This window comes from Solea solea, chromosome 5, assembly GCF_958295425.1.
Source record: "Solea solea chromosome 5, fSolSol10.1, whole genome shotgun sequence".
NCBI lineage: Eukaryota > Metazoa > Chordata > Actinopteri > Pleuronectiformes > Soleidae > Solea > Solea solea.
This window is the reverse complement of record NC_081138.1, coordinates 7,638,786-7,662,580: the sequence shown is the minus strand read 5'-3', so window position 1 is coordinate 7,662,580 and position 23,795 is coordinate 7,638,786. Positions and strand designations below refer to the sequence as shown.

General features: G+C 39.7%; 1 protein-coding gene and 1 pseudogene across 2 annotated transcripts; one reads left to right on the top strand and one right to left on the bottom strand.

The window, feature by feature from the left end:
* The window catches only part of LOC131459578 (LIM and senescent cell antigen-like-containing domain protein 1), an 8,004-nt pseudogene extending 2,366 nt beyond the window's left edge, over positions 1-5,638 (top strand).
* Positions 5,639-6,368: 730 nt separating this feature from the next.
* Positions 6,369-23,570, bottom strand: nkpd1 (NTPase, KAP family P-loop domain containing 1). 2 transcript variants are annotated; one of them, XM_058629556.1, is made up of 6 exons: positions 23,190-23,570; positions 21,120-21,175; positions 11,485-11,601; positions 9,596-9,912; positions 7,839-9,278; positions 6,369-7,488 (listed from the first exon to the last, which is right to left on the bottom strand). In XM_058629556.1, the coding sequence occupies exons 2-6, from the start codon at positions 21,136-21,138 to the stop codon at positions 7,201-7,203; spliced, it is 2,181 nt and encodes a 726-aa protein (XP_058485539.1). In that variant the 5' UTR covers positions 21,139-21,175; positions 23,190-23,570; the 3' UTR covers positions 6,369-7,200. The 2 variants fall into 2 exon arrangements, with proteins under 2 accessions (XP_058485539.1, XP_058485538.1); XM_058629555.1 differs by lacking the exons at positions 21,120-21,175; positions 23,190-23,570 and adding an exon at positions 13,686-14,288.
* Positions 23,571-23,795: the final 225 nt, after the last annotated feature.

Here is a 23,795-nt window from a genome sequence, read left to right as displayed (position 1 = left end):
AATGAAGAAACAGTCTACAGTCTTTTCATATTATAGTCAATTACAGTGATTGTGTACACTAATAACACAGGCATAAGTTGATGTTTTTCCCTGATCTTTTAATTTAATTTAATTTAATTTAATTTAATTTAATTTAATTTAATTTAATTTAATTTAATTTAATTTAATTTAATTTAATTTAATTTAAGAAATAAGTAACTAATATTCATAGTTATTTAATTATTTTTAACAATCAAATTACCGCCATTTACAGTGTCTCCCAACAGTGTGGTTCACAAAAGCACTGTGTGCCGACAGAGTGCATCGGGTAGTTGTAGCCAGCTTGTTGTCGTCACTTTATGCGACTACTAACCACTTGCCCATTACTATGAATTTACTAGCTACAGGACTGCAAGTGCTACTAACTGCAAATTAGCTAGGTGCAACCCCTCCCTGGTGACTAACTCGCTCCTAAATTCTTCATAAACATTTATACTTTGAGCAGCTGGTGGCCGAGGCTGTAGACTCACTGCAGTTCACTAAGTTTACTTCTCCTCTATCCAGGCACCTGTGCCGCCCGTGCCATAACCGTGAGAAAGCTCGCGGGCTGGGCAAGTATATCTGCCAGAAGTGTCATGCGATCATTGAAGAGCAGCCACTGATCTTCAAGAATGATCCCTATCATCCTGACCACTTCAACTGCAACAACTGTGGGTCAGTTGAATGATGTAGTCCAGCGCACTCTCAGAATTACATTATATTTCACGTGACAAATGGTTTTATGTCTATGGATGATTCACTGTGCACAGGAAGGAGTTGACAGCAGATGCCAGGGAGCTGAAGGGAGAGCTCTTCTGTTTGCCGTGCCATGACAAGATGGGTGTACCAATCTGTGGTGCCTGCAGGAGACCCATTGAGGGTCGCGTCGTCAATGCCATGGGCAAGCAGTGGCATGTGGAGGTTTGTAAACACTTCATACCATGGTTTATTCCTTGTGTTGCCATAGTCTAATTTGTCCCGTCACAGTTTCACAATAAAAAAAGATAGTGCTGCAACTAATGGGGGTGTAACAGTAGGTGTATTTGTCCTGAACCGTTTGGTACAAGGTGTTTCGGACCAATACAAGTGAACAAATGTTCAGTAAATGCGTGCATATTTTTGACATATGTCGAGCAGTAGCTATGCTACTGCAGAGCAGAACTGATGCAAAAAGGGATTCCAGTGTGTACATGCTGCGTGCGCTCGATCCGTCAACACCCACTGGCTCTGTTCACAGCTCAGTCAGCGTGCACCACGGCCGGACAGACAGGTGAAGCATTCAGTGGAATCCCGGGGTAAGGTTAGCACAGATGAGCCTCGTATGGAGAATGCAAGTGAGAAACCAGAGCTTGAGATGCAGATAAACCTGACATTTAAGCAGTCTTTATTAAGAATGTGGATAGTAAATCTAACAGTAAAACAGTGAATTTAATTATTTACATTTATCATTATTCGGGGAAATACAGACACTGCATTGCATCACATTGTTCTCATGTGATATTAATGCACAGTAAAGCAGTCTAAGTATGTTTTAGTAACACTCTCTTTCTCACTCTCATCTTCTTCCGCTTTATCCTCCACATGAGGGTCGTGGAGAGGTCCTGATACATGTTTGGAAAATACTGACACACACTCAGCTGTGTGCAAGCATATTATAAAAATAACTGAGCAAATTATGTAGAAGTCGATCGATGGATAGATTGGTGGATACTTAATTGTCCCCACTGGGAAATTTGCCTTGGACTCAATAAGGCTACACCCATTAATATATGGGGACATGACAGAAAAGCAGAGGTACACACGAAAGAGATAAAAGCAACAGCATATAAAGCCAACATTAACCAACCATAGTACAGACTTCATTATACCTGTTTAAGTACACAGTGTTACACAGTTCTTACTGATTATTTTCATTATGCAAAACCTTATAAGCCTTAATGTAAAAAAAAAAAAGTTGGTCCACAGAGACTATTTTAGAGAGACTACAGGGGACAAATGTCATACAGACTACCTTTTTTATAGTTGATGATGAGGCAGTTTTGCCTTTGTACTTAAGTAAAATAAAAATCTATAATGCAATTAACATTAAGGGAACCATTATTTATGCACAGGGAAATTAATTCTTTAAATAAACTACTTTGCTACGAAAACATTGCAAATGAGGTAATTTGATTTGAGGCAGTAGGAAAACTGAAGCCACCTTTAAATAATTATATATTGTTTGATTTTCTCAGGCAGAGCACAGTAGACGAAAACGTTGTGTCATTCCAGATTACCAAACAATATAGTAGAGAAGTCAGATTAATTCTCATTTCCTAGAATACATTTTGTAACCCACTACGAGGGTGAGTTGAAAAGTTAGGCTGACCATGATTCAATGATGGAATTTGATCAAACGTGCATTATCTTCCTACATAGTCTCCCTTGTGGTCTACAAACTTCTTCCATTGGTGTTGCAGCACTTGTCTGCCCTTGGTATAGAAACTGTCGTTGGATCTGCTTCAAAATGCAGCAGGTTCTCCTGCGACATGACCAGCCTGGTGTGCTTTTGATCAGGGGTCAAAAGCTGAGCACCATCCCCCTAATGTAGCAACCATGTCAGCATGGATGTCTTTGGGTTCAAACCCTTTCTTCTGCAGATGTTTGGCCAGCCAGCCTTCCCACGTGACTGATTCAGGACATGGTTTGTGGATTCGGTGTGGGATTTTGAAATGTTAAGGAGCTGGGAAAAGATTTTGTGAAATTATCTAAAAAAATAAAACCACCGTGGAAAAGTTATTTACCTACTCAACGTAGGCGGAGTCATCACTGCACGGCTGCGTGGAACTGCAGTGACTTCGTTTTATACGCTACACACACAAACAAGTTGGGCAAGTATAACTCCTGGTAGTTGTTGGAGATTAACCCACATTTTTTAGGAGTGTTAAGTAGTTTTAACTGATCTACAATTCGGCACTGTTCAACTTCATTTCTGTCCACATGAGCACAGACTCCTGCGCTCGCGATCGGCGGTGCTGTCCCTAAATACACCAGACTCCTCTGTTAAATATAGAGCTTTCCCTGGTAGTTGTTGGAGATTAACCCACGTTTTTAGGATTGTTAAAGTAGTTTTAAGTGATCTACAGTAGTACCAGTTTTTTTTTTTTTACTAAAAATAGTACCTGGTACCAAGTACTATGCGAGAGGGAACACTACTTAAACCTTGCCGTGTCGAGGTGAGCAGAAATACGCCAAAAGTGTCATCTCGCCATCGCTATCTTTCAGCCCACTCTGGTTATTCTTTGACTTATTTCAGTGCTAAAAATGTAGCAGTGGAGGCCACACAGTGGTGAAGTGGCTAGCATTATTGCTTCACAGCAAGGTCACTGGTCCAGATCCTGGTTCAACTGAGGGCCTTTCTGTGTGGAGTTTGCATGTTCTCCCCATGTGTGTGTGGTTTCTCTGCGGGTACTTCGACTTCCTCCCAACATACAGATTAACCTCGCGATTCCTCATGTGGAGGATAAAGCAGTGAAAATGAATGACTGAATTAAATGTGTCAGTGTTTTCTCTGTCTTTTGGTACACTTTCACTTGGTCTTATGTTGTTGTTTTTATGATGTTTCCCTCCCTTCCTTCAGCAACACTCTTTCCTGTTGTTTTGCAGCATTTTGTGTGCGCCAAGTGTGAGAAACCGTTCCTTGGTCATCGTCACTATGAAAGGAAGGGACTGGCTTACTGTGAGACACATTATAATCAAGTAAGAAAAAGGCACAATAATTCAATAAAAAAGCTTTCATGGACGTGATAGACATCATAATGTTCATAAAATCTCCTCTTATTGCTGAAATGAGGATGTGTCTCCTGATTGGACGTCTTTGGTTTCCCTGTTTTCAGCTCTTCGGCGATGTCTGCTATCACTGCAACCGCGTCATTGAGGGTGATGGTGAGTATAGATATGATACATCTCATATTTAACATGGTATTTGTATTATTTTGCTCGTTTTGTAATATTTTTTTCCCTCTCCTCATTGTAGTTGTGTCTGCCCTCAACAAGGCCTGGTGTGTCACTTGTTTCTCATGCTCCACCTGCCACACAAAACTCACTCTCAAGTAAGTGGTGACCATGTTCATTAACAGCTTTGTTTCTGTATTATTCATGTGTAATAACTACCACCTAATCGCTGTAGTCCTCTCAGCTTTTCTCTAACAGTCCTGGCTTTGTGTGTTTCACTTCTACAACTCTTCCCTCTTTAACTCTTTTCCTTTTCCTCTAATCTCTCCTCTTTCATGCATCACTTGCTGCGTCTCTGCTAATTCAGAGATAAGTTTGTTGAAGTTGACCTGAGGCCGCTGTGCAAGCACTGCTATGAGCGCATGCCCGAGGAGCTGAAACGTCGCCTGGCTCGACGTGAGCGCGTTTCCAAAGAGTGCAAGAAGAAACCCTCCGTGTGTGTGTAGAATTCTCATTCTCTCCAGCCGTCTGCTGGTGCTTTCTCTGCTTTCCACTTTGTCTGTGGTGCCTCTTGTTTACTAATCTGTCCTGACTGCATGATAGAAATCATCTCCTTTACAAAACCAAGATTGCAGTTGTAATGCACACTTTCTTGTGTCCTCCATTTTCACATAATAATACTCATAATCGATAATTCGATTATTCGCATGATTATAAAAACTCAATCAGTTACTGTGACTATTTGTAGTATATTAAAAAAAATATACAAAACAAATATTTTTACTCCATCTTTCATGTTGATGAAAGATGAAGTTACATCTTTGAGAACGTAACGTGTGTGAACAAGGTTACTTTTAAAACCTCGGTGTTCAAAAATACCCTCCTATGTGTGGACTAGGCCTTAGAAACTTAAGCTTCCATCAAGAGTTGTTTTTTTCCTGAGATGATGAAGTAATTGCCACCTTGCAGTAAAAAGGGCAAAGCTATAATAAAGATAATTTCAGTGGTTTCCATTATAAATCAGGATGAGAAGATGGTGCATTACCTCCTACAACTGTGAGACTAATTATAATCTAATTTAAAGTGAGGAGATGACGACTCGGAATAGATTTGAAATCTGCACTGATAATAATATTTAGATATAAAAAAAATCCATGTGGGTGGGAAATCTGAAAAGGTTAATGTAGGCAGGAGGAGAAGTCATAAGTTGACATATTTAGCATTTACGTACACTTTTCATTGTTGCAGAAACAAGTTTGTGGAGTTTGACATGAAGCCGGTCTGTAAAAAGTGTTATGAGAAGTTTCCTCTGGAGCTGAAGAAAAGGCTGAAGAAGCTGGCGGAGGCTTTGGGACGCAAGTGAGCTGCTTCAGCCAGACATCATCACCACCACCACTCTATTCCTGCTACATAGACGTGTATCAGCTGCTTTATAACATGACAGCATAACATTGTACCATACAAAATGTAAATCAGGGATCTTTGGCATTTTTTTTAAAGTACATTCCTAAATAGTCTACATTTCCTCTTGTAGCCAACAATCATAGTGTTTACTTGAAATGCTGAGTTGTGTCTAAAAATGTCCTGAATTTCACATTTGTATTGGAATTATACTGCGTTTGAAATGTAACTGGCATATAAATGTACAGTATATACATACATGATAGGCATCTTTTTTTGGCTAATATTAAAGAAAAATTAATGTTTCAAGAGTAAAATAAGTTATGAGCCATTACAAATACACGGTGTTAATAAGTCCTCTCTGGGTATATTTGCTTTAATACATAAATGGCGACGGTTTTCCTTTGGTACTTTGGCACAGCATGATCTGATAAGCATTTATTCAGCAACATCAATATTTCAATGAATTCATTTCTTGTCAATTTACATCAAAATCTTAATATTTTGAAAGGTGACATTTGGAGAAAATCGCAGTCTTAATCTTTAAACTCGTAGCTCTTTAGCCACTGGTCAATGGAATCCAGATGAAACAAACCTGCTGATGATTTTATGACAACATTTTGATGTTTAACATGTTGAGTGAGCACATTGATTTTATTTACATGAGTGACATACAACAAACATATTTGCAGGAGGGAGTATCTTTTTTTTTTAAATTATAAAATGCTTTTTCATGTTCTGTTTGAATTTGTGCTTGATTTGCATGAAATGGACAATTACCGTGAGCTGTGAATGATCAATAAACTTTGCCTTAACACATGACAATGCATTTTAATTCATAAAATACCACATGTGCATTATACAATAATACAATAAAAAATGAAAACTTTTACAGCCAGTGTGAACACTAATAAAGTGAAAAGTCATGCAGATTTGTGCGTGAATTAACTTCCCGTTTAAGTCATGTAATATGAAATTAAACGTTTTCATTGAACTGAAAAGTGGTTTCTAAGAGGTGAATTTTGCAGTTTACCACATTTTCTTCTACAATACACAGTCATTGCTCTCTCTCAGTAGTCCCTTTTTCACATGTCAGGAGTAAAAGCATACATTTTACTAATAAAGTTTAAATAATACCTTTGTTCCATAATGTCCCACCAAGGCATGCATTTCAGTATGACAACACAGATTATATATATATGTGTATATATATATATATATATATATATATTATAGATTATATGACACATGTTTGATTAATGCATATTAGAGTCGGAGTAGGTCCTGATAAGTCTCTATATATATCAATAAACATTTGATATATACAGTATATAATTATTATTATTAGTTTTTGCTTTCCTTTTGGGTTCTCCCTCTCTAGGAGTCACTTAAAATTTTGCGGGATGCCATTCTTGACGTAACCCTCCTATTAATCTGGTCTTGGGACCAGCACCAGGAGTACACTGGATGTGGCCCCCCGGTGGCTGGGGTCCATTTAAAAATGTCACGTTAACAATGAGAAATGGGGACTGGGTACCTTTGGGTACCCCCGCCCTTGACCTGGTGGGGATTTGAACTGGCAACAATCCCTTCCGCACAGTCGTGGGCTGCCCCAATTCAATAACACTTCATGTTGTGATATACTTTTCTTCAATACTTCAATATCAACATAACACAGTTTTCAGTACATATACATTGATATCTTTAGATTTGTGAAATGTTTGTTCATTAAGACATTTGAAAGCACAATAAACAAGACCACACACACACACGCATGCACACATGCACACACACACATAACAATACACAACATCACGAGATCACAGGAGATGCATCTAGCACCCAAATCTAGTTGTTAGCTAGACTTGGGTTGGATGAGTAATGAAAGCCAGCATGTGCTTTAAATTTGAAAAGTTGGCTCTCAGGTTTGGAAGGTGCCAGCGGCAGGTTCTTGGTCTGTGGTCGCAGGTGTGGTGGTAAACCCAGGAAGTGCAGTCTGAAAGTTGCCCACTCTCCAAAGGTCATGCCCAGGAGGTCTTCAAGGTCTTCTGAATTCCCAAACAGCAGTGCCATCCCACTGAGGCCATTGGTTTTCACTATATCAACGTACTTGCTGTGGAATTCCATCCTTTCCAACTAGGAAAAAAGAAACAAGAATTAGTTACTTCAATAACTAAATCAATAATCTGATGTAAAAGCATTTGTAAAATTCAGAACATTTAAACTGCACCATCATAAAAGGCGCTTAAATTAATCTGATAATATGGATAAATCTGGATTAATTCATTATTTAAATTTGAATTTTGGGGGTAATGAATTTTCTATTTCTTATGAAATTATTTTCTCATTGACATAACTTCATAAGTACTGGCTTCATAAACAGGTAATAAACACAAAATAGGTATTTGTCTCGAGACAATGCCGAAATCGCAAAAAACACATTTCTCATAAATGTATCATAAAGACTTTTCCAGACTTTTTCATACCTCCTTACATACGTCCTCTGTATCCATATTGATGAGAGTTGTGATTGGCAGAGGAGCTAAATCCCTCATCCAACCAGAATCCTTCAGCCGAGACGTCCCTCTGATCTGAGCCAGCTCCTTCTTGATAGTATGATCCAGATTTACTATTGCAACTTCAAATATCTTCAAGTCCTTTACAGTGAACTGGAAATCCACAGTGAGAAATCGCTCAAATATCTCGGGGTCTCCATCCTGCTCAAGGATGTCCTCTATCTGTTCACTCATCACATACAGCTCTGCCCTGGACTCACTAAACACTTCCCATAAAGTCTTTGAATCATCAACTTTGGCCACATTCTCACCATCGATCTCGGCTCTCTGCTGAGAGTCTTCTGCACACTGGATGATCCAGCTGAGTCGACAGGGCCATTGATTGGCTAACACCACCCATGCTGCAATGTATTCTAGACGAGGAAGCTGTTTTTTCAGGGCCTTCATGATTATCACAGTCATTCGGATGGAGTTGATCACCCTCCTCAGAGACGTTGCGTCATCCGACATGTACTTGTCCAGATTTTTGTCATCACTGGTCAAGATGCTCATCACCGTCCCCTCTACATCATCATCATTTACATCCAGTGTTACCTCAGTTTTATTCATCAGAGGATTTAACTCTTCCAGAGGAACAACTACCTTTGTTACATCTGTCTTTTGGGAGGTTCTTGATCTAATCTGATTGTTCCCAATGCTCATATTCTGGGGATATGATGGGTTGCTGGTGAGGCTTTGGAATAAACTGTGTTTTGATTCATCGCTCAGTGGTGGGACTGTGAAGGCCAGCGTGACAATGCGGTTTAAAAGTGCGTAAGCTCTGTCTTCTCGGCTGAAGCAGCCATCTGCAAAGTTGACTTTCTGCATAATAACATGAGGGTCTGCAGCCAGAATAGAAATAAATGGACTCTCCTCATCAGAGAGGAGAATGCTGATTGCTTCCAGAACTGCAACAATTTTCTTTGGGGCACAGCGGTCCAGATTTGTGATTTTCAGCACCACTCTAATCCTTCTTCTCTCAAATATCTCCATAAACTGGATGAAGCGTGACACGAACCACAGTTCCTTCCTCACCTCATTCATGAAACCAAGTTTGCTGCTGACTCGTTGGTTGTCCATCCCCTTCTTTATGTTCAGGTCCTGGCTGTAGAGGAGGTTCTTGACCATTTGAAAGCCAAATCGGGCTGCGCTCGCTGCAGGGACTCCCAACGAAGCAATGACCAGACCCTCCAGCACACCCACTTTTTTCTTCATCTCCTCTCCTGGTTTCTCCACAGCTTTGGGAAAGTCAAAGGTCAAAAGGAAAATCAGGACGGTCAGTGGAACCACAAGAACTAACAGGGCGAGGAGCCACAGAGGGCAGCAGCAAATCTTCTTGGACCTCCAGTCGTTATCGCCATTCTTTACTACCTTAAAATGTATGAATACAAAACACAAGAACAAATTAAACACAGGTTCCACACCTTCCCAAAAATGCAGTTCTGCCATTCATCCATTTGCATACAGCTTGGGCTAAGTACTTTCATTATTGTTTCTTGCTCCTACTAAACATCATTCCTCTTCTCTCCAGTGTATACATCTACCTCTAGGCTCTCTTCCACCTGCCTCCTTTTCTCACTACAGATTACAATATCATCAACTCAAACACTGTGGACCTTCATTTGTTTTGTATATGATGACAAAGCATTTTTGATTGTTTCTTTGATAAGTGAGAGATTTGCGCTTACCTTCCTCTTGATTTCATCCTCTTCATCGTATTGAGCCACACGGTAGAGTGCGAGCTGTAATTTCCCAAAGTTCCACTGCATGGCCTGAAACAGTCGTATTGCTATCCCAGCCCAGAGCAGGTCACTGCCTGCAAAGTGCCAGGCACTAAAGTCCACATATATGAACCTGATATCATGGTGCTGCTGGTTCTTCTTAGTCTGAATGGGTCTGTAGAAGATCAGCCGACCAATGAGGGCAAAGAAGCCTGTACATGAAGGCGACCGAGGATTTCCTTTGTGCTCATTCTCAATCCTTTCAGCCTCCTCATCCATGTACACTGAAATGACGTGAGGATAAATGATGTCAATCAAGGCAGAGAAATCTTAAAACATGTAAGGGTATGTTCACATCTAATGGACCGTAAATCTAATAGCACACTATACCAAACCAAACCAAATCATGTGATTAGAAAACCACTCAGCTATTGGTCACATATGCAGACTGTAGGTTAATGTTAATGTTCATCTGGGGATGCGCAGAGAGCCCTGAAGGCTGGCAGGTGGACAGTGGGCGGGTAGGGTAGGGTAGAGCCGCTACAATCTCGGTGTTGTCGTCCACGTTCCCCAGTGAGGAGCGGAGAACAGTCAGAGAATATATGCCGTTAAATGGCATCTACCCTCCAGGTCTGTGAGGCGTCAACTCTTCCCCAGCTAGCTAGTGCATTCAGCCCCAAGCACTGCAAAACTCAGCCATGGGCAAGAGGAGCTTTGGGGTGATGATGCTTGGTTAAATGTGCTAGTTTGCCTGTGGAGGAGGACGAGTTTGGACCTGCCAGGCTCTCCTCTGGTTCTCCCTTCTCCTCACTTGGGCAGCCTGTGGCCAAGTGGAAAGGGAACTTGGCTTGTAACCGGAAGGGCACCGGTTCAAGTCCCCACCAGGTCTCGTACGACATGTGCACTGACCCAAGCGAACCATACTAAGGGGGTCAACGCACCAGGGTTCAATTCATGCACCCTAAAAATACATGTTAGTGAGTTGGCTTGGATGTAGAAATGATAAAAAATAAAAGGGTTTTCCTCTGCTGGGTGATATATTATAGTTAGTTGGTGAATTGTACTTGTTTGGCTCTCGCCAAGTGAAAAAAATAACCTGAGGCAAACATTGTGTTCAAAATAGGACAGCAGTCTTTGTTTTTGCAGAAATATATAATCATGATGATGTGACCATCAAGACGTGTCCAACATCTGGAACACTATCTGTTAAAAAAATAAAAGACTGTGACAACCTTGTGCTGCCAGACCTTCAGGGCAACACACATAAACAAGCTTCAACTTGTCTTTTGTGTTGAGCCCTTCTATACAGCTGCACATATTTCATTGAGACTGTTCAATGTCAGGTAGAGCGCAGAGAGAAAATAAAAACTAGTATTTTCATGTTTTTGACCTCACATATTTCTCACAATGTGACTTCATTCTCTGATGTCTCTGAATTGGTGATTTGTTATTTATTTTCTATTTGTGCACGTTTGTTTTTTGCAAAGTGAAAAAAAAGCTTATCAATTAGCAGGGTTTATCGGCAGAAATTGAATATGATTATGCATGTTTGTGTAAATGTGTATACTCTTATAAAAGTAAAATCAGATTAGACCTCATTGCTCTAAGACTGGGTAAAATCACTTGTTACATTAGCGTGGGCTTTTGTTTAGACAAAAACAATAAGATAAAATAATAAGTAAAAATGAAGCAAAATATAAATAAAAATACAAAAAATCAATAGTTCGTAAAAAACATGACCTGGATGACTGAGAACCTTCACAGACGTGAGCTTTGTCGTTAATTAAAGTGAGAATCATCCAGCACATGACAACACGCTCAGATGCAGATAGTCAGGATAAAAAAAGGTTACACACCTTCCATTTTTTCAAGAATCATGTTGTTTCGATTGTGACATGAAGAGTAGAGTCCCACAGTTGCAGGTGATGGAATCTTTGTCAGAGTCTTGGACAAGGCAAATGCATAAATATCCTCTGAAAGAAGGGCAGGAGAGAAATATAAAGCAACATTTTTTTTTTTTTTACCTTTTACATTCATTTTACATTTATACATTTAGATGGATGGAATCTCTACAGAATCTCCCTCTGCATTACACCCGCTCAAAAACACAATAAAACACAACGCAGAGTCACTGGGTGCAGAGAGGTGTCAGAGGCAACGTGCAGGGTTACATATATAATGAATTCTATTTAATATTGTTCTGCCAGCATTTGTTAACTTTTGTTTTGTTTGTTTATTTATATTTTCCCAGCTGTGGCTGTGTACCAAGTGTATAATGACCTGAATAGTTATAGATTGTCATTATGATATTAGTGGGTTGAAATATAGTTCAAAATAAATGGTCCGTCTTTTGCTAGGGATACTGTAACCCTTCAAAACACTTGGGCTTTCATAGACTCCATTTTGAGAAATTACTGCTGTATCTACAGTAGGACGTGGACTACATGGAAAATTAGTTTGGTACAGTCTGAAATACATGATAGAACATTCAGAGGCTTTGCTTCTATCCCAGCGAACAAACTCTCATATACGAATGATAAAACAATTAGACAACTACACAACAAACGGCAACTACGCAAGAGATGGAGGAAAAAAATCAGGGCTCAAGCTAATGTGGGATGAGCTCAAACAGAAGCTTGCGAAGCTACGCCGAGCTGATTGGATCAGGAGGCGGAGGAAGAGAAAGGAAAAGGAAAGGAGAGACTTCTTCAAGGACCCGTTAAGGTACGCCTGATTAGCTACTTGATTAAAAACAAAGTGGGAAGCTGGCCATCTCTAAAGAAGACCTGGAACAATACATGAAGAACCAATACACTGATGCAGCCAAAGACACACCACTCGGCCCGTCAGACTACATACCACACCCAGCACCACCGAGTATCCCTTTCGACACCTCCCCACGAATGCTGCTCAAGATCGCAGGGGTCCTTAGGAAAGCAAGCAGTCTAGACGACAATGCCACCTACATCAGGAAGTGGTTAGGCCTCCCTTGCTGCTTCTCAGATAAAGGTCTATTGAGCAAGAACATGCTCCAGCTTCCACTGAAGTCTGTGAGCCTCGTGTACAAGCTGGAGAAGACCTGTCTGGTATTTGAGCTGAAGGAGTCCAAGGACCACATAGTAATAGGCGCAGCAGTGGATGTCACAAGCACAAGTGGAGGGCCCAGGCAGAGGTAGACCAAGCTGTTAGTGGGTTGCATCACAAGGAGGTCTTGGGATACGTGCAGGAAGGCCGGGCTCGAGTTGGCTGGGGAGAGTCAGGTTCTGGCCGAAAGCGTAGAGGAAGGAGAGGAAGGCCTTGATAATAGAGGAAGTCACTTGAGCTAAGCAAGAGTGCTACCTCATCACCTCATGTTCCAGGGCAAACAGGGGGTGTGGACCTGGTGGGAGGACACCATCCACAGGGTCCTTACCTGGAAGGACATCTGGCAAGCCCCACAGGCACAGCTCAGCGTCACAGTGAGGGCAGCTTATGACACCCTTCCTTGCCCACAAAACCTAGCACTGTAGTAAGTAAGTAAAGACAAGTACCCCCTGTGCTGCAAAACAATGCAGGCCTCCAACGCATCCTGTCAACATGTGGAGTGGCACTGGCACAGGGGTGCTTGAGATGGCGGCACAACCAGTTTCTGAGGAAGCAAGTGGAGCTCCTTGAGAAATGCAGAGTAGTTGCAAACACCTCATCAGGCAACCAAACAACAAATGTTGCCTTTGTCTGATCGGGAGAGAGCCAGCATATCAGCAGCACACAAGCTAAAGTGGCTCAATGATGCAGGGAGTGGCAGGGAGACATCCCTGTGTAGCCACTTGGAAACGACACACATGCCGTGGAAACGATAGAGCGATCGCTCATCACATCTCCAGTCCATAAAACAGTAAAATTATTACGATTTTTGTTAAGGTACAAATGCTGCCCTGTATTAAGTAAATCAGTTTCCCACTCATGCTTGTATAGTGGAACATAGTGGACACAGACATCCAATAGTGGAGACAGACATCCAATTTTAATAGCATTCATGGAAATGTACTTATTGTGGTGTAAAGTTTAGCATAGTCACCGAGATATTGTTGCTGCTCCTGATTGGGGGTCACCACATCCTCCTCCATCTCAATTACACTCTCATGTCCACTCTCAGCACATCCATGTACCATCGTCTCAGTCTTCCTCGTTTTCTCCTGCCTTGGCAACTGCATTTCTGAATCTCCTCAACATCTCTTCCCAAACATTGTCTCAATTAGTGATGGGAAGTTCGACTCTTTTTACTGACTTGGATCTTTTACTCTCGGACAGTAAATTGAACAAATCTTTTTTTGAGTCATTTTGTTTATTTTTACAGCGGGTGGCACTGTAGCCCTCTTGTGGGCGTTGTAAAAAAAGACAACATGGTTTGCTTCAGCTGACAAAGTATAATAAACAAAATGCCACAAGCAATTCAAACCATATGAAAACCTAGGAAAGCAAATACACACCTCAATAAAGTGACTTCAGTAAAAGAGTAAAAGAACCGAGTCAGTAAAAAGAGTCGAACTTCCCATCACTAGCAGTAACGTATGTGTCACTTCCTGTTCTCCCACTGGTGTTACGCTGTGTGTCTCCTGCTCTCTCTGTGGTGTTCTATCTACTGTAACGATCGATTAACTGAACAAGCACTGGTTTTATTGAATTGACTAATACTTTTAACCGCTACTTTTGCTTAAACTATATCGTTCACGTAGATTCACGTACGGTGTTTCTTTTCTTTGCTAGCGTAACAAGTTAGCTTAGCAACGATGGCTTCTCTCTCTCCCTCTCCTTCTCCTTCTCTCTCTTGTGTTGTGTTCCACACGTTTAGTTATTCCTCTGCCTCCCTTAGCGATAAAAGTACTTGTAAAACGTGTAGCTTATTGGCTTGGGTGGAGGCGAGGCTTGAGGTAGAAATTCGGCTTCACACCATAGAAGCTAAATCAGTTAGCCAGTCCCCTGTAGTCGGTGCGGACACAACATTGAAAACAACATTGTTTTTTTAGATAACTGGCAAACCTTCTGGGGGAAACCTGGTCTCATGAGGAGAGACGACGCCCATCCCACTTAGGATGGAGCAGCTCTCTTATCTAGAAGTTTAGGACATTTTATTAGAAACCCATGACAATCCAGAGCTGAGACCAGGACACAGAGTTGCAGTCTTTCATGCTTCTCTGTGCTTCTTCTCGAGCAGTCCCCCGACCTACTAAAGCAAAAACTAAAGTAAATAAATCAATAACAAACAGAAGAGGAGTTAGACATTCTAATTTAATAAAGATTAAAACCGACAATAAAATAGAGTAAAATAATACCACTTTTAAATGTGGACTATTAAATATAAGGTCACGCTCCTCAAAATGTTTTAATAAATGATCTAATTGTATTGATTTATTCTGTGTAACTGAAACTTGGTTACATGAAGAATATTACGCTAGTCTAAATGAGTCAACTCCACCCACTTATGCTAATACCCATATTCCTAGAAACTCAGGCTGAGGAGTGAGGTTTAGCAGCCATTTTTAATACTAGATTATTAATCAATCCCAAACCCAAACCAGGATATTCATAATTTGAAAGCCTTATTCTTAATCTTTCTCCTCCTATTATTTATGATGATTTATAATGATCATAGTCACAGAACTGTTGGGGTTCTCTGCTCTCCTTGATGAGCAGTGCCTTGAGATAATGTATGTTATGATTTGGCGCTATACAAATAAAATTGAATTGAATTGAATTGAGCATCATTCCCATTGTGAACTATAGCGTCTTCAGCTGTCCCACCTACACCTTTGCTTCCTGTCTCTTCAACTGTTTCCAATCCAATCCAATTCATCAACTTGCATCACCTCTACTCTTAACATTTTACTACACATCCATCTACATGCACATTTATACTCAACAACAGCCTGCCCTGCTACTGCTACCCTTGCATACCTCCATCTTAACAAGTCCAGCTCAACCTGTGTAAGCATGAAGGTCATTGGTTGGAATTCAGGTTTGATTGAGGGCATGCAGATGTGTGTTAACTGGAGATTTTAAATTGACTTCATGTATGATTCTCAAAAAATAATTAGGCAATACTGATTAAAATAAATTAATGATTATTTGCCGTATCAGACCTGTTATGGCCTTAGATTGTACTGTGGTGGTGTGTTCTAGTTTGTGTGTCCTTGACTTCATTCCTATTGACCTGCATCTATGGCTTGTTACTAATCATGGAGCAGAAGGATATACTTTATGCTGCATGGGGGAATTCTCTCTAGTAAGAAGTGTATTTTTTCTTTAACCTCAATTTTTGGTTTTACCTCATGGACTAATATGTTTACTCCTCTGCCGTCTTCATCTGCCTGTAACATTTTTACGGAGCTTGTTTTGGGTTGATTAGTTTGCTTTTTGTAAATAAACATTTTTAATCACACTAATTTTGTAGAAATTCAATTTTGATCAGAAATCCAGTTTTTAAACAAGATATAGTACTCGACCTCATCCCTAGACCTTACGGACATAACAGGACCTTTGCTCAGTTCAATTCCTAGAAACTGGGTTGAGATATACATATTGGTTGCAGAAGATTTATTTGGGGAGTCAAAAATTAAATTTACATATTTTCTTTTATTTTTTTATGCCTAATGTGTATATGTTCTAATTAATACATCAAATTAAGTTATGATTAATTTATCAAACTCATTTCTTGGAAATGTCTGCTTTACCTATTGATAATTATATTAAATGTTGCTCATGACTGATTCTGTGAATTTGGTTGCAATAGTTTGTCATTTTTAACATACTGTTTAGTTTGCATGTCTAGTATGGCGGTAAAAGGATGAGATTGAGGAGAGAGGAGGGTGATTGGGTGAAGAACTGTGTTCAAAAGCTTTGAACTGCGATGAAGAGGGAAGGGGAGAAGATGACACTGAGGAGAGAGGATTAAGGAAGGAGGACAATGAAATCCATCTGTGATTACAGACTTCAAAATGTGATTGGGAACTTCTAACTATGGAGGGCAACATTGCACCTCTTAGTTTATAGCCTATATTTCATCATCAGACACCTTAACGACAATTTTTGCCACAACAACAACCTAGTGTGATTTCGTTAGGGCTATGGTGGGGTTAGGGCTCAGTAGTAGTGCAAGTCCTCTTTCAACTGAAGTGTTGTGCTACTCTACATACTGCTGTATCCTTCGGAAATGAGGAGGGGCATATCATGAATGACATTTGCATGTTATCAACAATTCAGAAGTCCAGTTGCTATAGTGACCTTTGGACGACTATGACCTGAAGGAATGAGAATCCACGCTGTTATCCACATTAACCACATTCACAGCAACAAAATGATCATTACATCACCCTCACTTACCTATGCCAACCAAAAGAATCACAGGGTTGAAACACTATGTTAAGGTGCTAGTCTGTAAAAATTGAGAATTCATTTAAATTTCAGGGAGCCACACCACGATAATGCGGTTGGGAGTTGAATAATTATTGACCAAATGGTCTGTGCACGCTGCACATGTCCCACAGACTTTGCCTCCAGACTTTGACTAAGAAACAATAAAGAACAAAAGCCAGTCCACAGAAGAAGAAGACAACAGTGAGAAAAACGTGACGTAATCCAGACCGGTGCCTTTTTGGAATAACAAGGGGAATTTATTCCTTCCAAGTGTTGTGGAAACATCTTTGTAAGGTTGTGGTGAGTGCACAAACCAAGACTTTAAGAACAGCAGTTGTCCTTGTGTGTTTTATGATTTTCATAGCGAGAGGGAACAAGCAACACAGAGGATCAAGGCAACATGCGCAGAAGTTCAGAGAATCTGAGTCACTGTCGGGTTTTTATGGCCTGGAGCAGCCCTTTTCTGCCCAGCAACACTCTGGACAGCAAATGGTTAGACAGAGTGTGAATACCTGGTGGTACCAGGCACCGAGTAGGACAATGAGCCCAGGAAAGGAGAAGTTATGACACGTGTTGTATCACATCCAACTTTTAAGAATTTAGTCATTTGTGCCTCGACTTCTATGGGATATTTACACAGATCGCAAGGGAGTGACTTTTTTTTTCTGTCGCCCAATCAGCTGACTGTCATGGGTGGAGCCTGTCTAACTGTCCCATACCATTATACTCTGGTACGCCAAGGGAGGGTAACAATGAATGGAATGGTTATTTTGGTACAATTCCTTATGGAAACACACAAAAAATGCGTACCATACTGTACCAAACCTAACCGTTCCACTCAGTAGAAACACATTGTTGTGAATAAGGTGAAAGAGAGAGAATGCATAAAGAGATCAAAACATAACATGAAGCGAAAAGACCAAATAATTTCCAAACACAAGATGACGACAAAGATAAGCATCAGCAAAGTGCAAGAGCGAAGTGGGACTCTGCCATCATTGTTTCTCCATAGTAACATGCCATGACATGTATTTACAGAACTGTAAATAGAAGGTCTCCATATATAAAGTAGGTTTTTTGAGATTTTCCCACTCAGGATCCGTTTTCAAAAAATAGCATTTTTTCAGTGCTCCTAAAACAAAATGTCCGTGTGGATAAAACACCGAAACACCTCTGTAAATCTCCATGGTTACTTGTGTTGGAGCAGGCATAATAGATCAAAATCTGTCAATGGTTCAACTACTGACCAATCAGCACTGGAAAAGCAGTCTTCATTCCTACAGTAATCTGACTAAGACAAAACAAATGGCAAAAAAGTGAAAAGTCATGAGTGATTTTGTTTTTTGGTAGAGACTGTGTTTTTTCTTATTATGTATATCATTGCAGCTCTGAATAACATTAGGAGACTCGTTTTATGATAATGGAAGTAAAAATGAATCCCCTTGATGTCTTTTATTACAAAAAGTATGCACACGCTGTTAAATATTTCCCACATGATTATAAATTAACAAGGCAGTCAGACTTCATCAGAAATTAATTAACCACTTTTCTCTGCTGCAATTCAGTCTGACATTTAACAAAAGAAATCTCGCATTTATAAGTAAAAATACGCGCTCAGCATGAAACATAATTCCTGCACATATTTACAGTGAAGACTTGCTTTAATAACTTGAAATTTTTTTTCTGGTGTTTCTAGTTGAATAAGTGATCATATTATTAATATTTAATCGTATTACTTTTGGTTGTTGCTATAACCAAATTTAACCTGCAGACATCACTTTCTATTCCCTTTTCAAATGAAGTATTTTATTCTTGGTTGTGAGGATTATGCAATAATGCCTCTTTTACATCATGACAGATCCAAGATCGCAGTAAAGGTCAGAAAGCCCTCAATCAAACCTGCCACAATAATATCACTGGTCGTTACATGATGTATTTTTCTAATGGTTAAAATCTTATTTTCATATTACAGTGTGAGCTTTGATTTACTCAAGCCTCACTCGCACACACACACATGCTGACAACAGACACATATGTACAGTCAGACTCGCTTAAAATATAATTTCATTCTCACTAACAGATATTACATCAGTGTGTATTTGAATACAGGGTGGGAGAAGCCATATCTGATCTCATGTGGACACAGGAGACGCATCAGGCTGCATTCTAATGTCAGGTGTGAACAGTCACACTGAGCACTTCACACATATAATGGGATCACAGAGGATGGGTGTTAATACCAGGTGAAGTGAAGCCTCATAATCAGCTGTTATCCTGAGTTGATGTTGCATCACAGTGCAGCCCTCTGCTGCCTGGTTCTACACCAGACTGTCTTTAGATCCTGATTTCTTTTTACTTTTCTATCGCTTTTACCTGTGCAGTTATACTATATTCTTATAAACTCTTGTTTCTTCACCATCGCTATGAATAAAGTTTTGAAACAAACCTGTAGTTCAAGGGCACTAGGATACTGTCTGTAATGTCCACATTTTTCCGAGCTGAAAGTAACATAGGTCAGACATTTTCAAGAATGCAGGTGCTAAACCTTTTCAGAGGATTCTCGGTAAGGGCTTATCCACATGGAAACATAAATTACCCCATACTATGATTTTCTTTGTTGTTTTTAAAAGGTTATTCCATAAACACGGCATCTCCCCTAAGCAACCCTAAACGCTGTCTACAGTCCTATAGTCGCGTCTACGGTCCTAAATTCATAGAGCTACTGGCATGTGATTGATTGATAAGATACAAGCAGTTTGACTGGTGTACCTAATAAAGTGACCCCTGAATGTTTGTGTAATGTGGTGATTCACATTCTAATTGTTGTATTATACTGTTTTGTCATGTTGTCCTGTGTGATAGTAAAAATGTTTTGTATTGACTGTCACCTGTCAAAGACTACTCAGTGGTAGAGCGAGTAGTCTTTCAACTCAAAGGTTGAGGGTTCAATTCCCAGCTCTGCTAGTCTAGATGCCCATGTGTTGTTGGGCAAGGCACTTAACCCCAGCCGGCAGTGTGTGAATGTGTTTGAAAGATGATACCGCTGTATCCTCCACAGGAGGGTGGAAAAGATCGCCAGTCCATCACAGCGCCACATATAGAGACAAACAACCGTCCACTCTCACACCTATGGTCAATTTAGAGTGTCTTGTCTTTGGACTGTGGGAGGAAACTGGAGAACCCGGAGAAAACCCACGCACACACGGGGGGAACATGCAAACTCCATGCAGAAAGGCTCTTGTTACGACCGCAGTTGGACCAGCGCCATGTGGACATTTTGAGCAACAGTTCAGGGGCATCACCTGCAACCAGCTGTCAATCACACAGGTGTCCACTCCTACAGTATGTGCTTTATCATTTATTTTCCTCTGAAGTGGAATATAATTAACAAAACTGACACAATTTACTGAAGTACAACCTATGAATGAGACAACTAACTCCTTGAGAGATTGTTTCCTGACAATATAAATCAAGTGAGTTCTTTTTGCAACCAGCCAAATTTGCCTCCTAGTGGCTATTCAGTATATTGTCATTTCCTTGTTGGCTTCATAAGGGACTTAGTCAATATATTTTCCCTATGGTCTATGGTTGTGACACACAACAGTGCAACAGTTGCATCAGCACGATGGTTTATATCAGAGAACAAATACTGATGTGGACTAACCAGTTTGACAACTGGTAACACTTCGATTCATCGAGTGCTGTAGTTAAAACAGGGTAAAAAAAAAAGGGTAAGGAAATGCAGAAATACTGAAATATTTTAGTATTAATGCACATTATGAAGGTTGCAAATACAGCGCTCATGTAGGCTTAGGTAGGCTCACTGTAACCTGAATGTTAAACTGATTCGTGTGAACTTTATAGAACATGAAGGATCTAATCATTTATATAAGCGGCAATAAATGACGAATCTAGGCCAGAGAGCCAGGTGAGGCAAATGAGTCAGTCACTGTGAGCACAATTGTGATTCACACCTGACCACGCAGTATACACACAGAGGCTGTTTGTGAAAGTGAAAGTATAAGCAGAGTCCTGATGAGATGAGGCTGAAAAAAGCCGTACCACATACAGTAGGTGACATTTCCTGCAGGTTTCTTACCTTTTGTTGGATTATACATGATGACTGTGCAGCTTTCACAGAAAGTACTTATTGACCTGTGAAGGAAGAAAGACACAGCAGAGGTTTGAGTGCAGGCAGAGCAGCAGAGGGTGTGTGTGTGTGTGTGTGTGTGTGCACAACTCTCTCTTTAGTTACAGGTCCCTCCTCACTTTCCCTATGTTACCAACTGCAAATCAAAATCACCTGTGAGTTATCCTGCTGCCATGTTCACCTGTGTTCATTTTTATGGTGAATAATATTCTTTAGAAAAGACAAGTTTTGCAGCGCATTTCTCATGTTGCATTTGTTTTTGTTTTCGTTTGTGTTTTTGAATCTGCAGCGTTTGTGAATAGGCGGCTCATATCTCCTCCTGCATGTGTTTTTGGTCGTTGCAGTGCGTTTGCCCCTGTCAGCCACCGCACTGGACACCTGATGCTATGTTATACTGTGTTAGGTATATATTACTACAAATATCTGTTATGGGAACTTTATTATCATTATTATAATAATAATAATAATAATAATATTATTATTATTATTATTAATAATAATAACAATAATATTAATACTATTATTATAATAACAATAATAATAACATAATATAATGATAATAGTAATAATAATATTATTATTATAATTATTACTATTATTCCTATTATTATTATTATTATATATTATCATTTATTATTATTATTATTATTATTATTATTATTATTATTATTATTATTATTAATAATAATAACAATAATGATAATAATAATAATAATAATAATAATAATAATAATAATAATAATAATAATAATATAATAGTCATAATAATAGTTACTAGTATAATTATAATTACTAGTTTAAGTTTATTGATTACGAGATTATTGGCATAGGTCCCCACAACATGAGTAATATCCCATTTTTACTTTGCCAGTCTCCCTCTTCACAAAACAACACAATTTAGCATAAATAAGAACATTTCGAATACAAATGTAACTTAAAAAAAAGTGCAAGAGAAGAAACCTGAGTTTGAAAGAAAAACAACTTGACTATAAAAGTGAAGTGCTCTGGACCTCCACAGAGTCTACCAGTGGGACAGAGAAAGGCTATTTGTCAGTGTAAAACATTCAGCTGTTCTTAAGGGCCCTCAGGCAGTTGTCCTCTTTGCCTGTCCTGTTGCAATTGCCTGGACAAAAAAAAAAACAACTAACAGTGTTGATCCAGTTTAACTCAGTGTGAGTTTAAGTGTTTTTGTTTGGGGTTATTCATACATTACTAGTGGGGTGATAGTCTAAACCAGGGGTGTCAAACTCATTTTTGTTCAGGGGCCCCATACAGCACAATTTGATCTCAAGTGGGCCGGACCAGTAAAATTAGTAAAATAATAGCATAATAACCTATGAACAACAAGAACTCCTTGCTTTTTTTCACCTTTGTTTTACATTTAATTAATTAAATAAAATTAATATTATGTAATTAATATTTTTACAAAACATGAAATTTCTTGAGAAATATAAGTGCAATTTCAACAATATCATGCCTAAATGTACTATTTACACATCACACTGGATCTAAAAAGGCACAAACATTTAGTCACAGGTTTCTGGAAGAGAAAAATATTGTATTTGACGTTACGTTTAGATTGTAATCGTAGTGTGAAATTTTAACAAATTCATCCTGTGGGCTGAATTGGACCCTCTGGCGGGCCGGTTCTGGCCCTTGGGCCGTATGTTTGACACCCCTGGTCTAAACAAAATCACAGGAAGTGACAGGGCAATAAAATGAACTGCTTCAGGTTTACATCCCGATACTAATGTGTAAAGAAATGTCAACAGTTGTGCTGTGTCAATGATTAGCTTGCATACCGGTTTCTTTTCCCTGCTTCTTTGTGCTCTTGTCTGAATGGGTCTGATAGGTTCACTGACAGAGCAAGAAAGCAGTGAACACACAGCCTTCCATCTATAAAACGTCCCATTAATGTGTGTAAAAGAATATTAATCTACAGCTGGAAACCCTATTGTGATTATGTTAAGTTCATGATGTTAAGTATGAAATGTGATAGATCTGATGAACCACACTTACCTTGTTTTGTTGCAGCACCAGCAGCAGCAGCTAAGGTGTGGTGAACCTTATATCAGGATCTAAGTGCTGTAAAAACCTGAAACACTGATATGAGAGGGAAAAAAAAGCCACAGGCCACGACTACAGGCTGCATACTTCACAAGAAGTGAGGTCACAAACAAGATCAAATATGAGCTGGAGCTTTACCCCAACACTTCACCTTCCAGTCTCTGTTCACACAGTCTGAGCGGTTTATTCCTGAAAGCTTTACAAGGCAGAAAAATTGCCCCGGTGTAAACTGTCCAACATTTTCCATCCACAGAAAAAACCACAAATGGGTGATTTCACGTCAAAGGTTTGGCTTTGCATGATTCATGGACTCAACTCCTGGTTTTGGAATCCCTCAGGTTGAGAGAGGCTGGATTGCTCCTGCTCGGCCTGAACTGACACGCAGAGCAATTACAGAAGCAGTAGCAGAGTCTTTTTCTGCCCAGAGGAGGATTTATTTTGACAACACTGGTTGGACAAGGTTTGAAGAACAGGTTTAACTAGAGTAGTTTCTCTTTTGGTTTTCATGAGACTTCCACCATTTTTGTGTGCATGTAGCTCTCAAACAACACATACAAC

Bases quoted from the DNA above. Each gene is read 5' to 3' on its own strand.
- nkpd1 (XM_058629555.1), bottom strand. From the start codon at position 13,821: ATGCAGTTGCCAAGGCAGGAGAAAACGAGGAAGACTGAGACGATGGTA. The intron at 11,602-13,685 runs GTGACTATGCTA...CCCTTCTTTCAG, and splicing joins GGAGCAGCAACAATATCTCG to AGGATATTTATGCATTTGCC. The intron at 7,489-7,838 runs GTATGAAAAAGT...CTTTTTTCCTAG, and splicing joins CAGAGGACGTATGTAAGGAG to TTGGAAAGGATGGAATTCCA.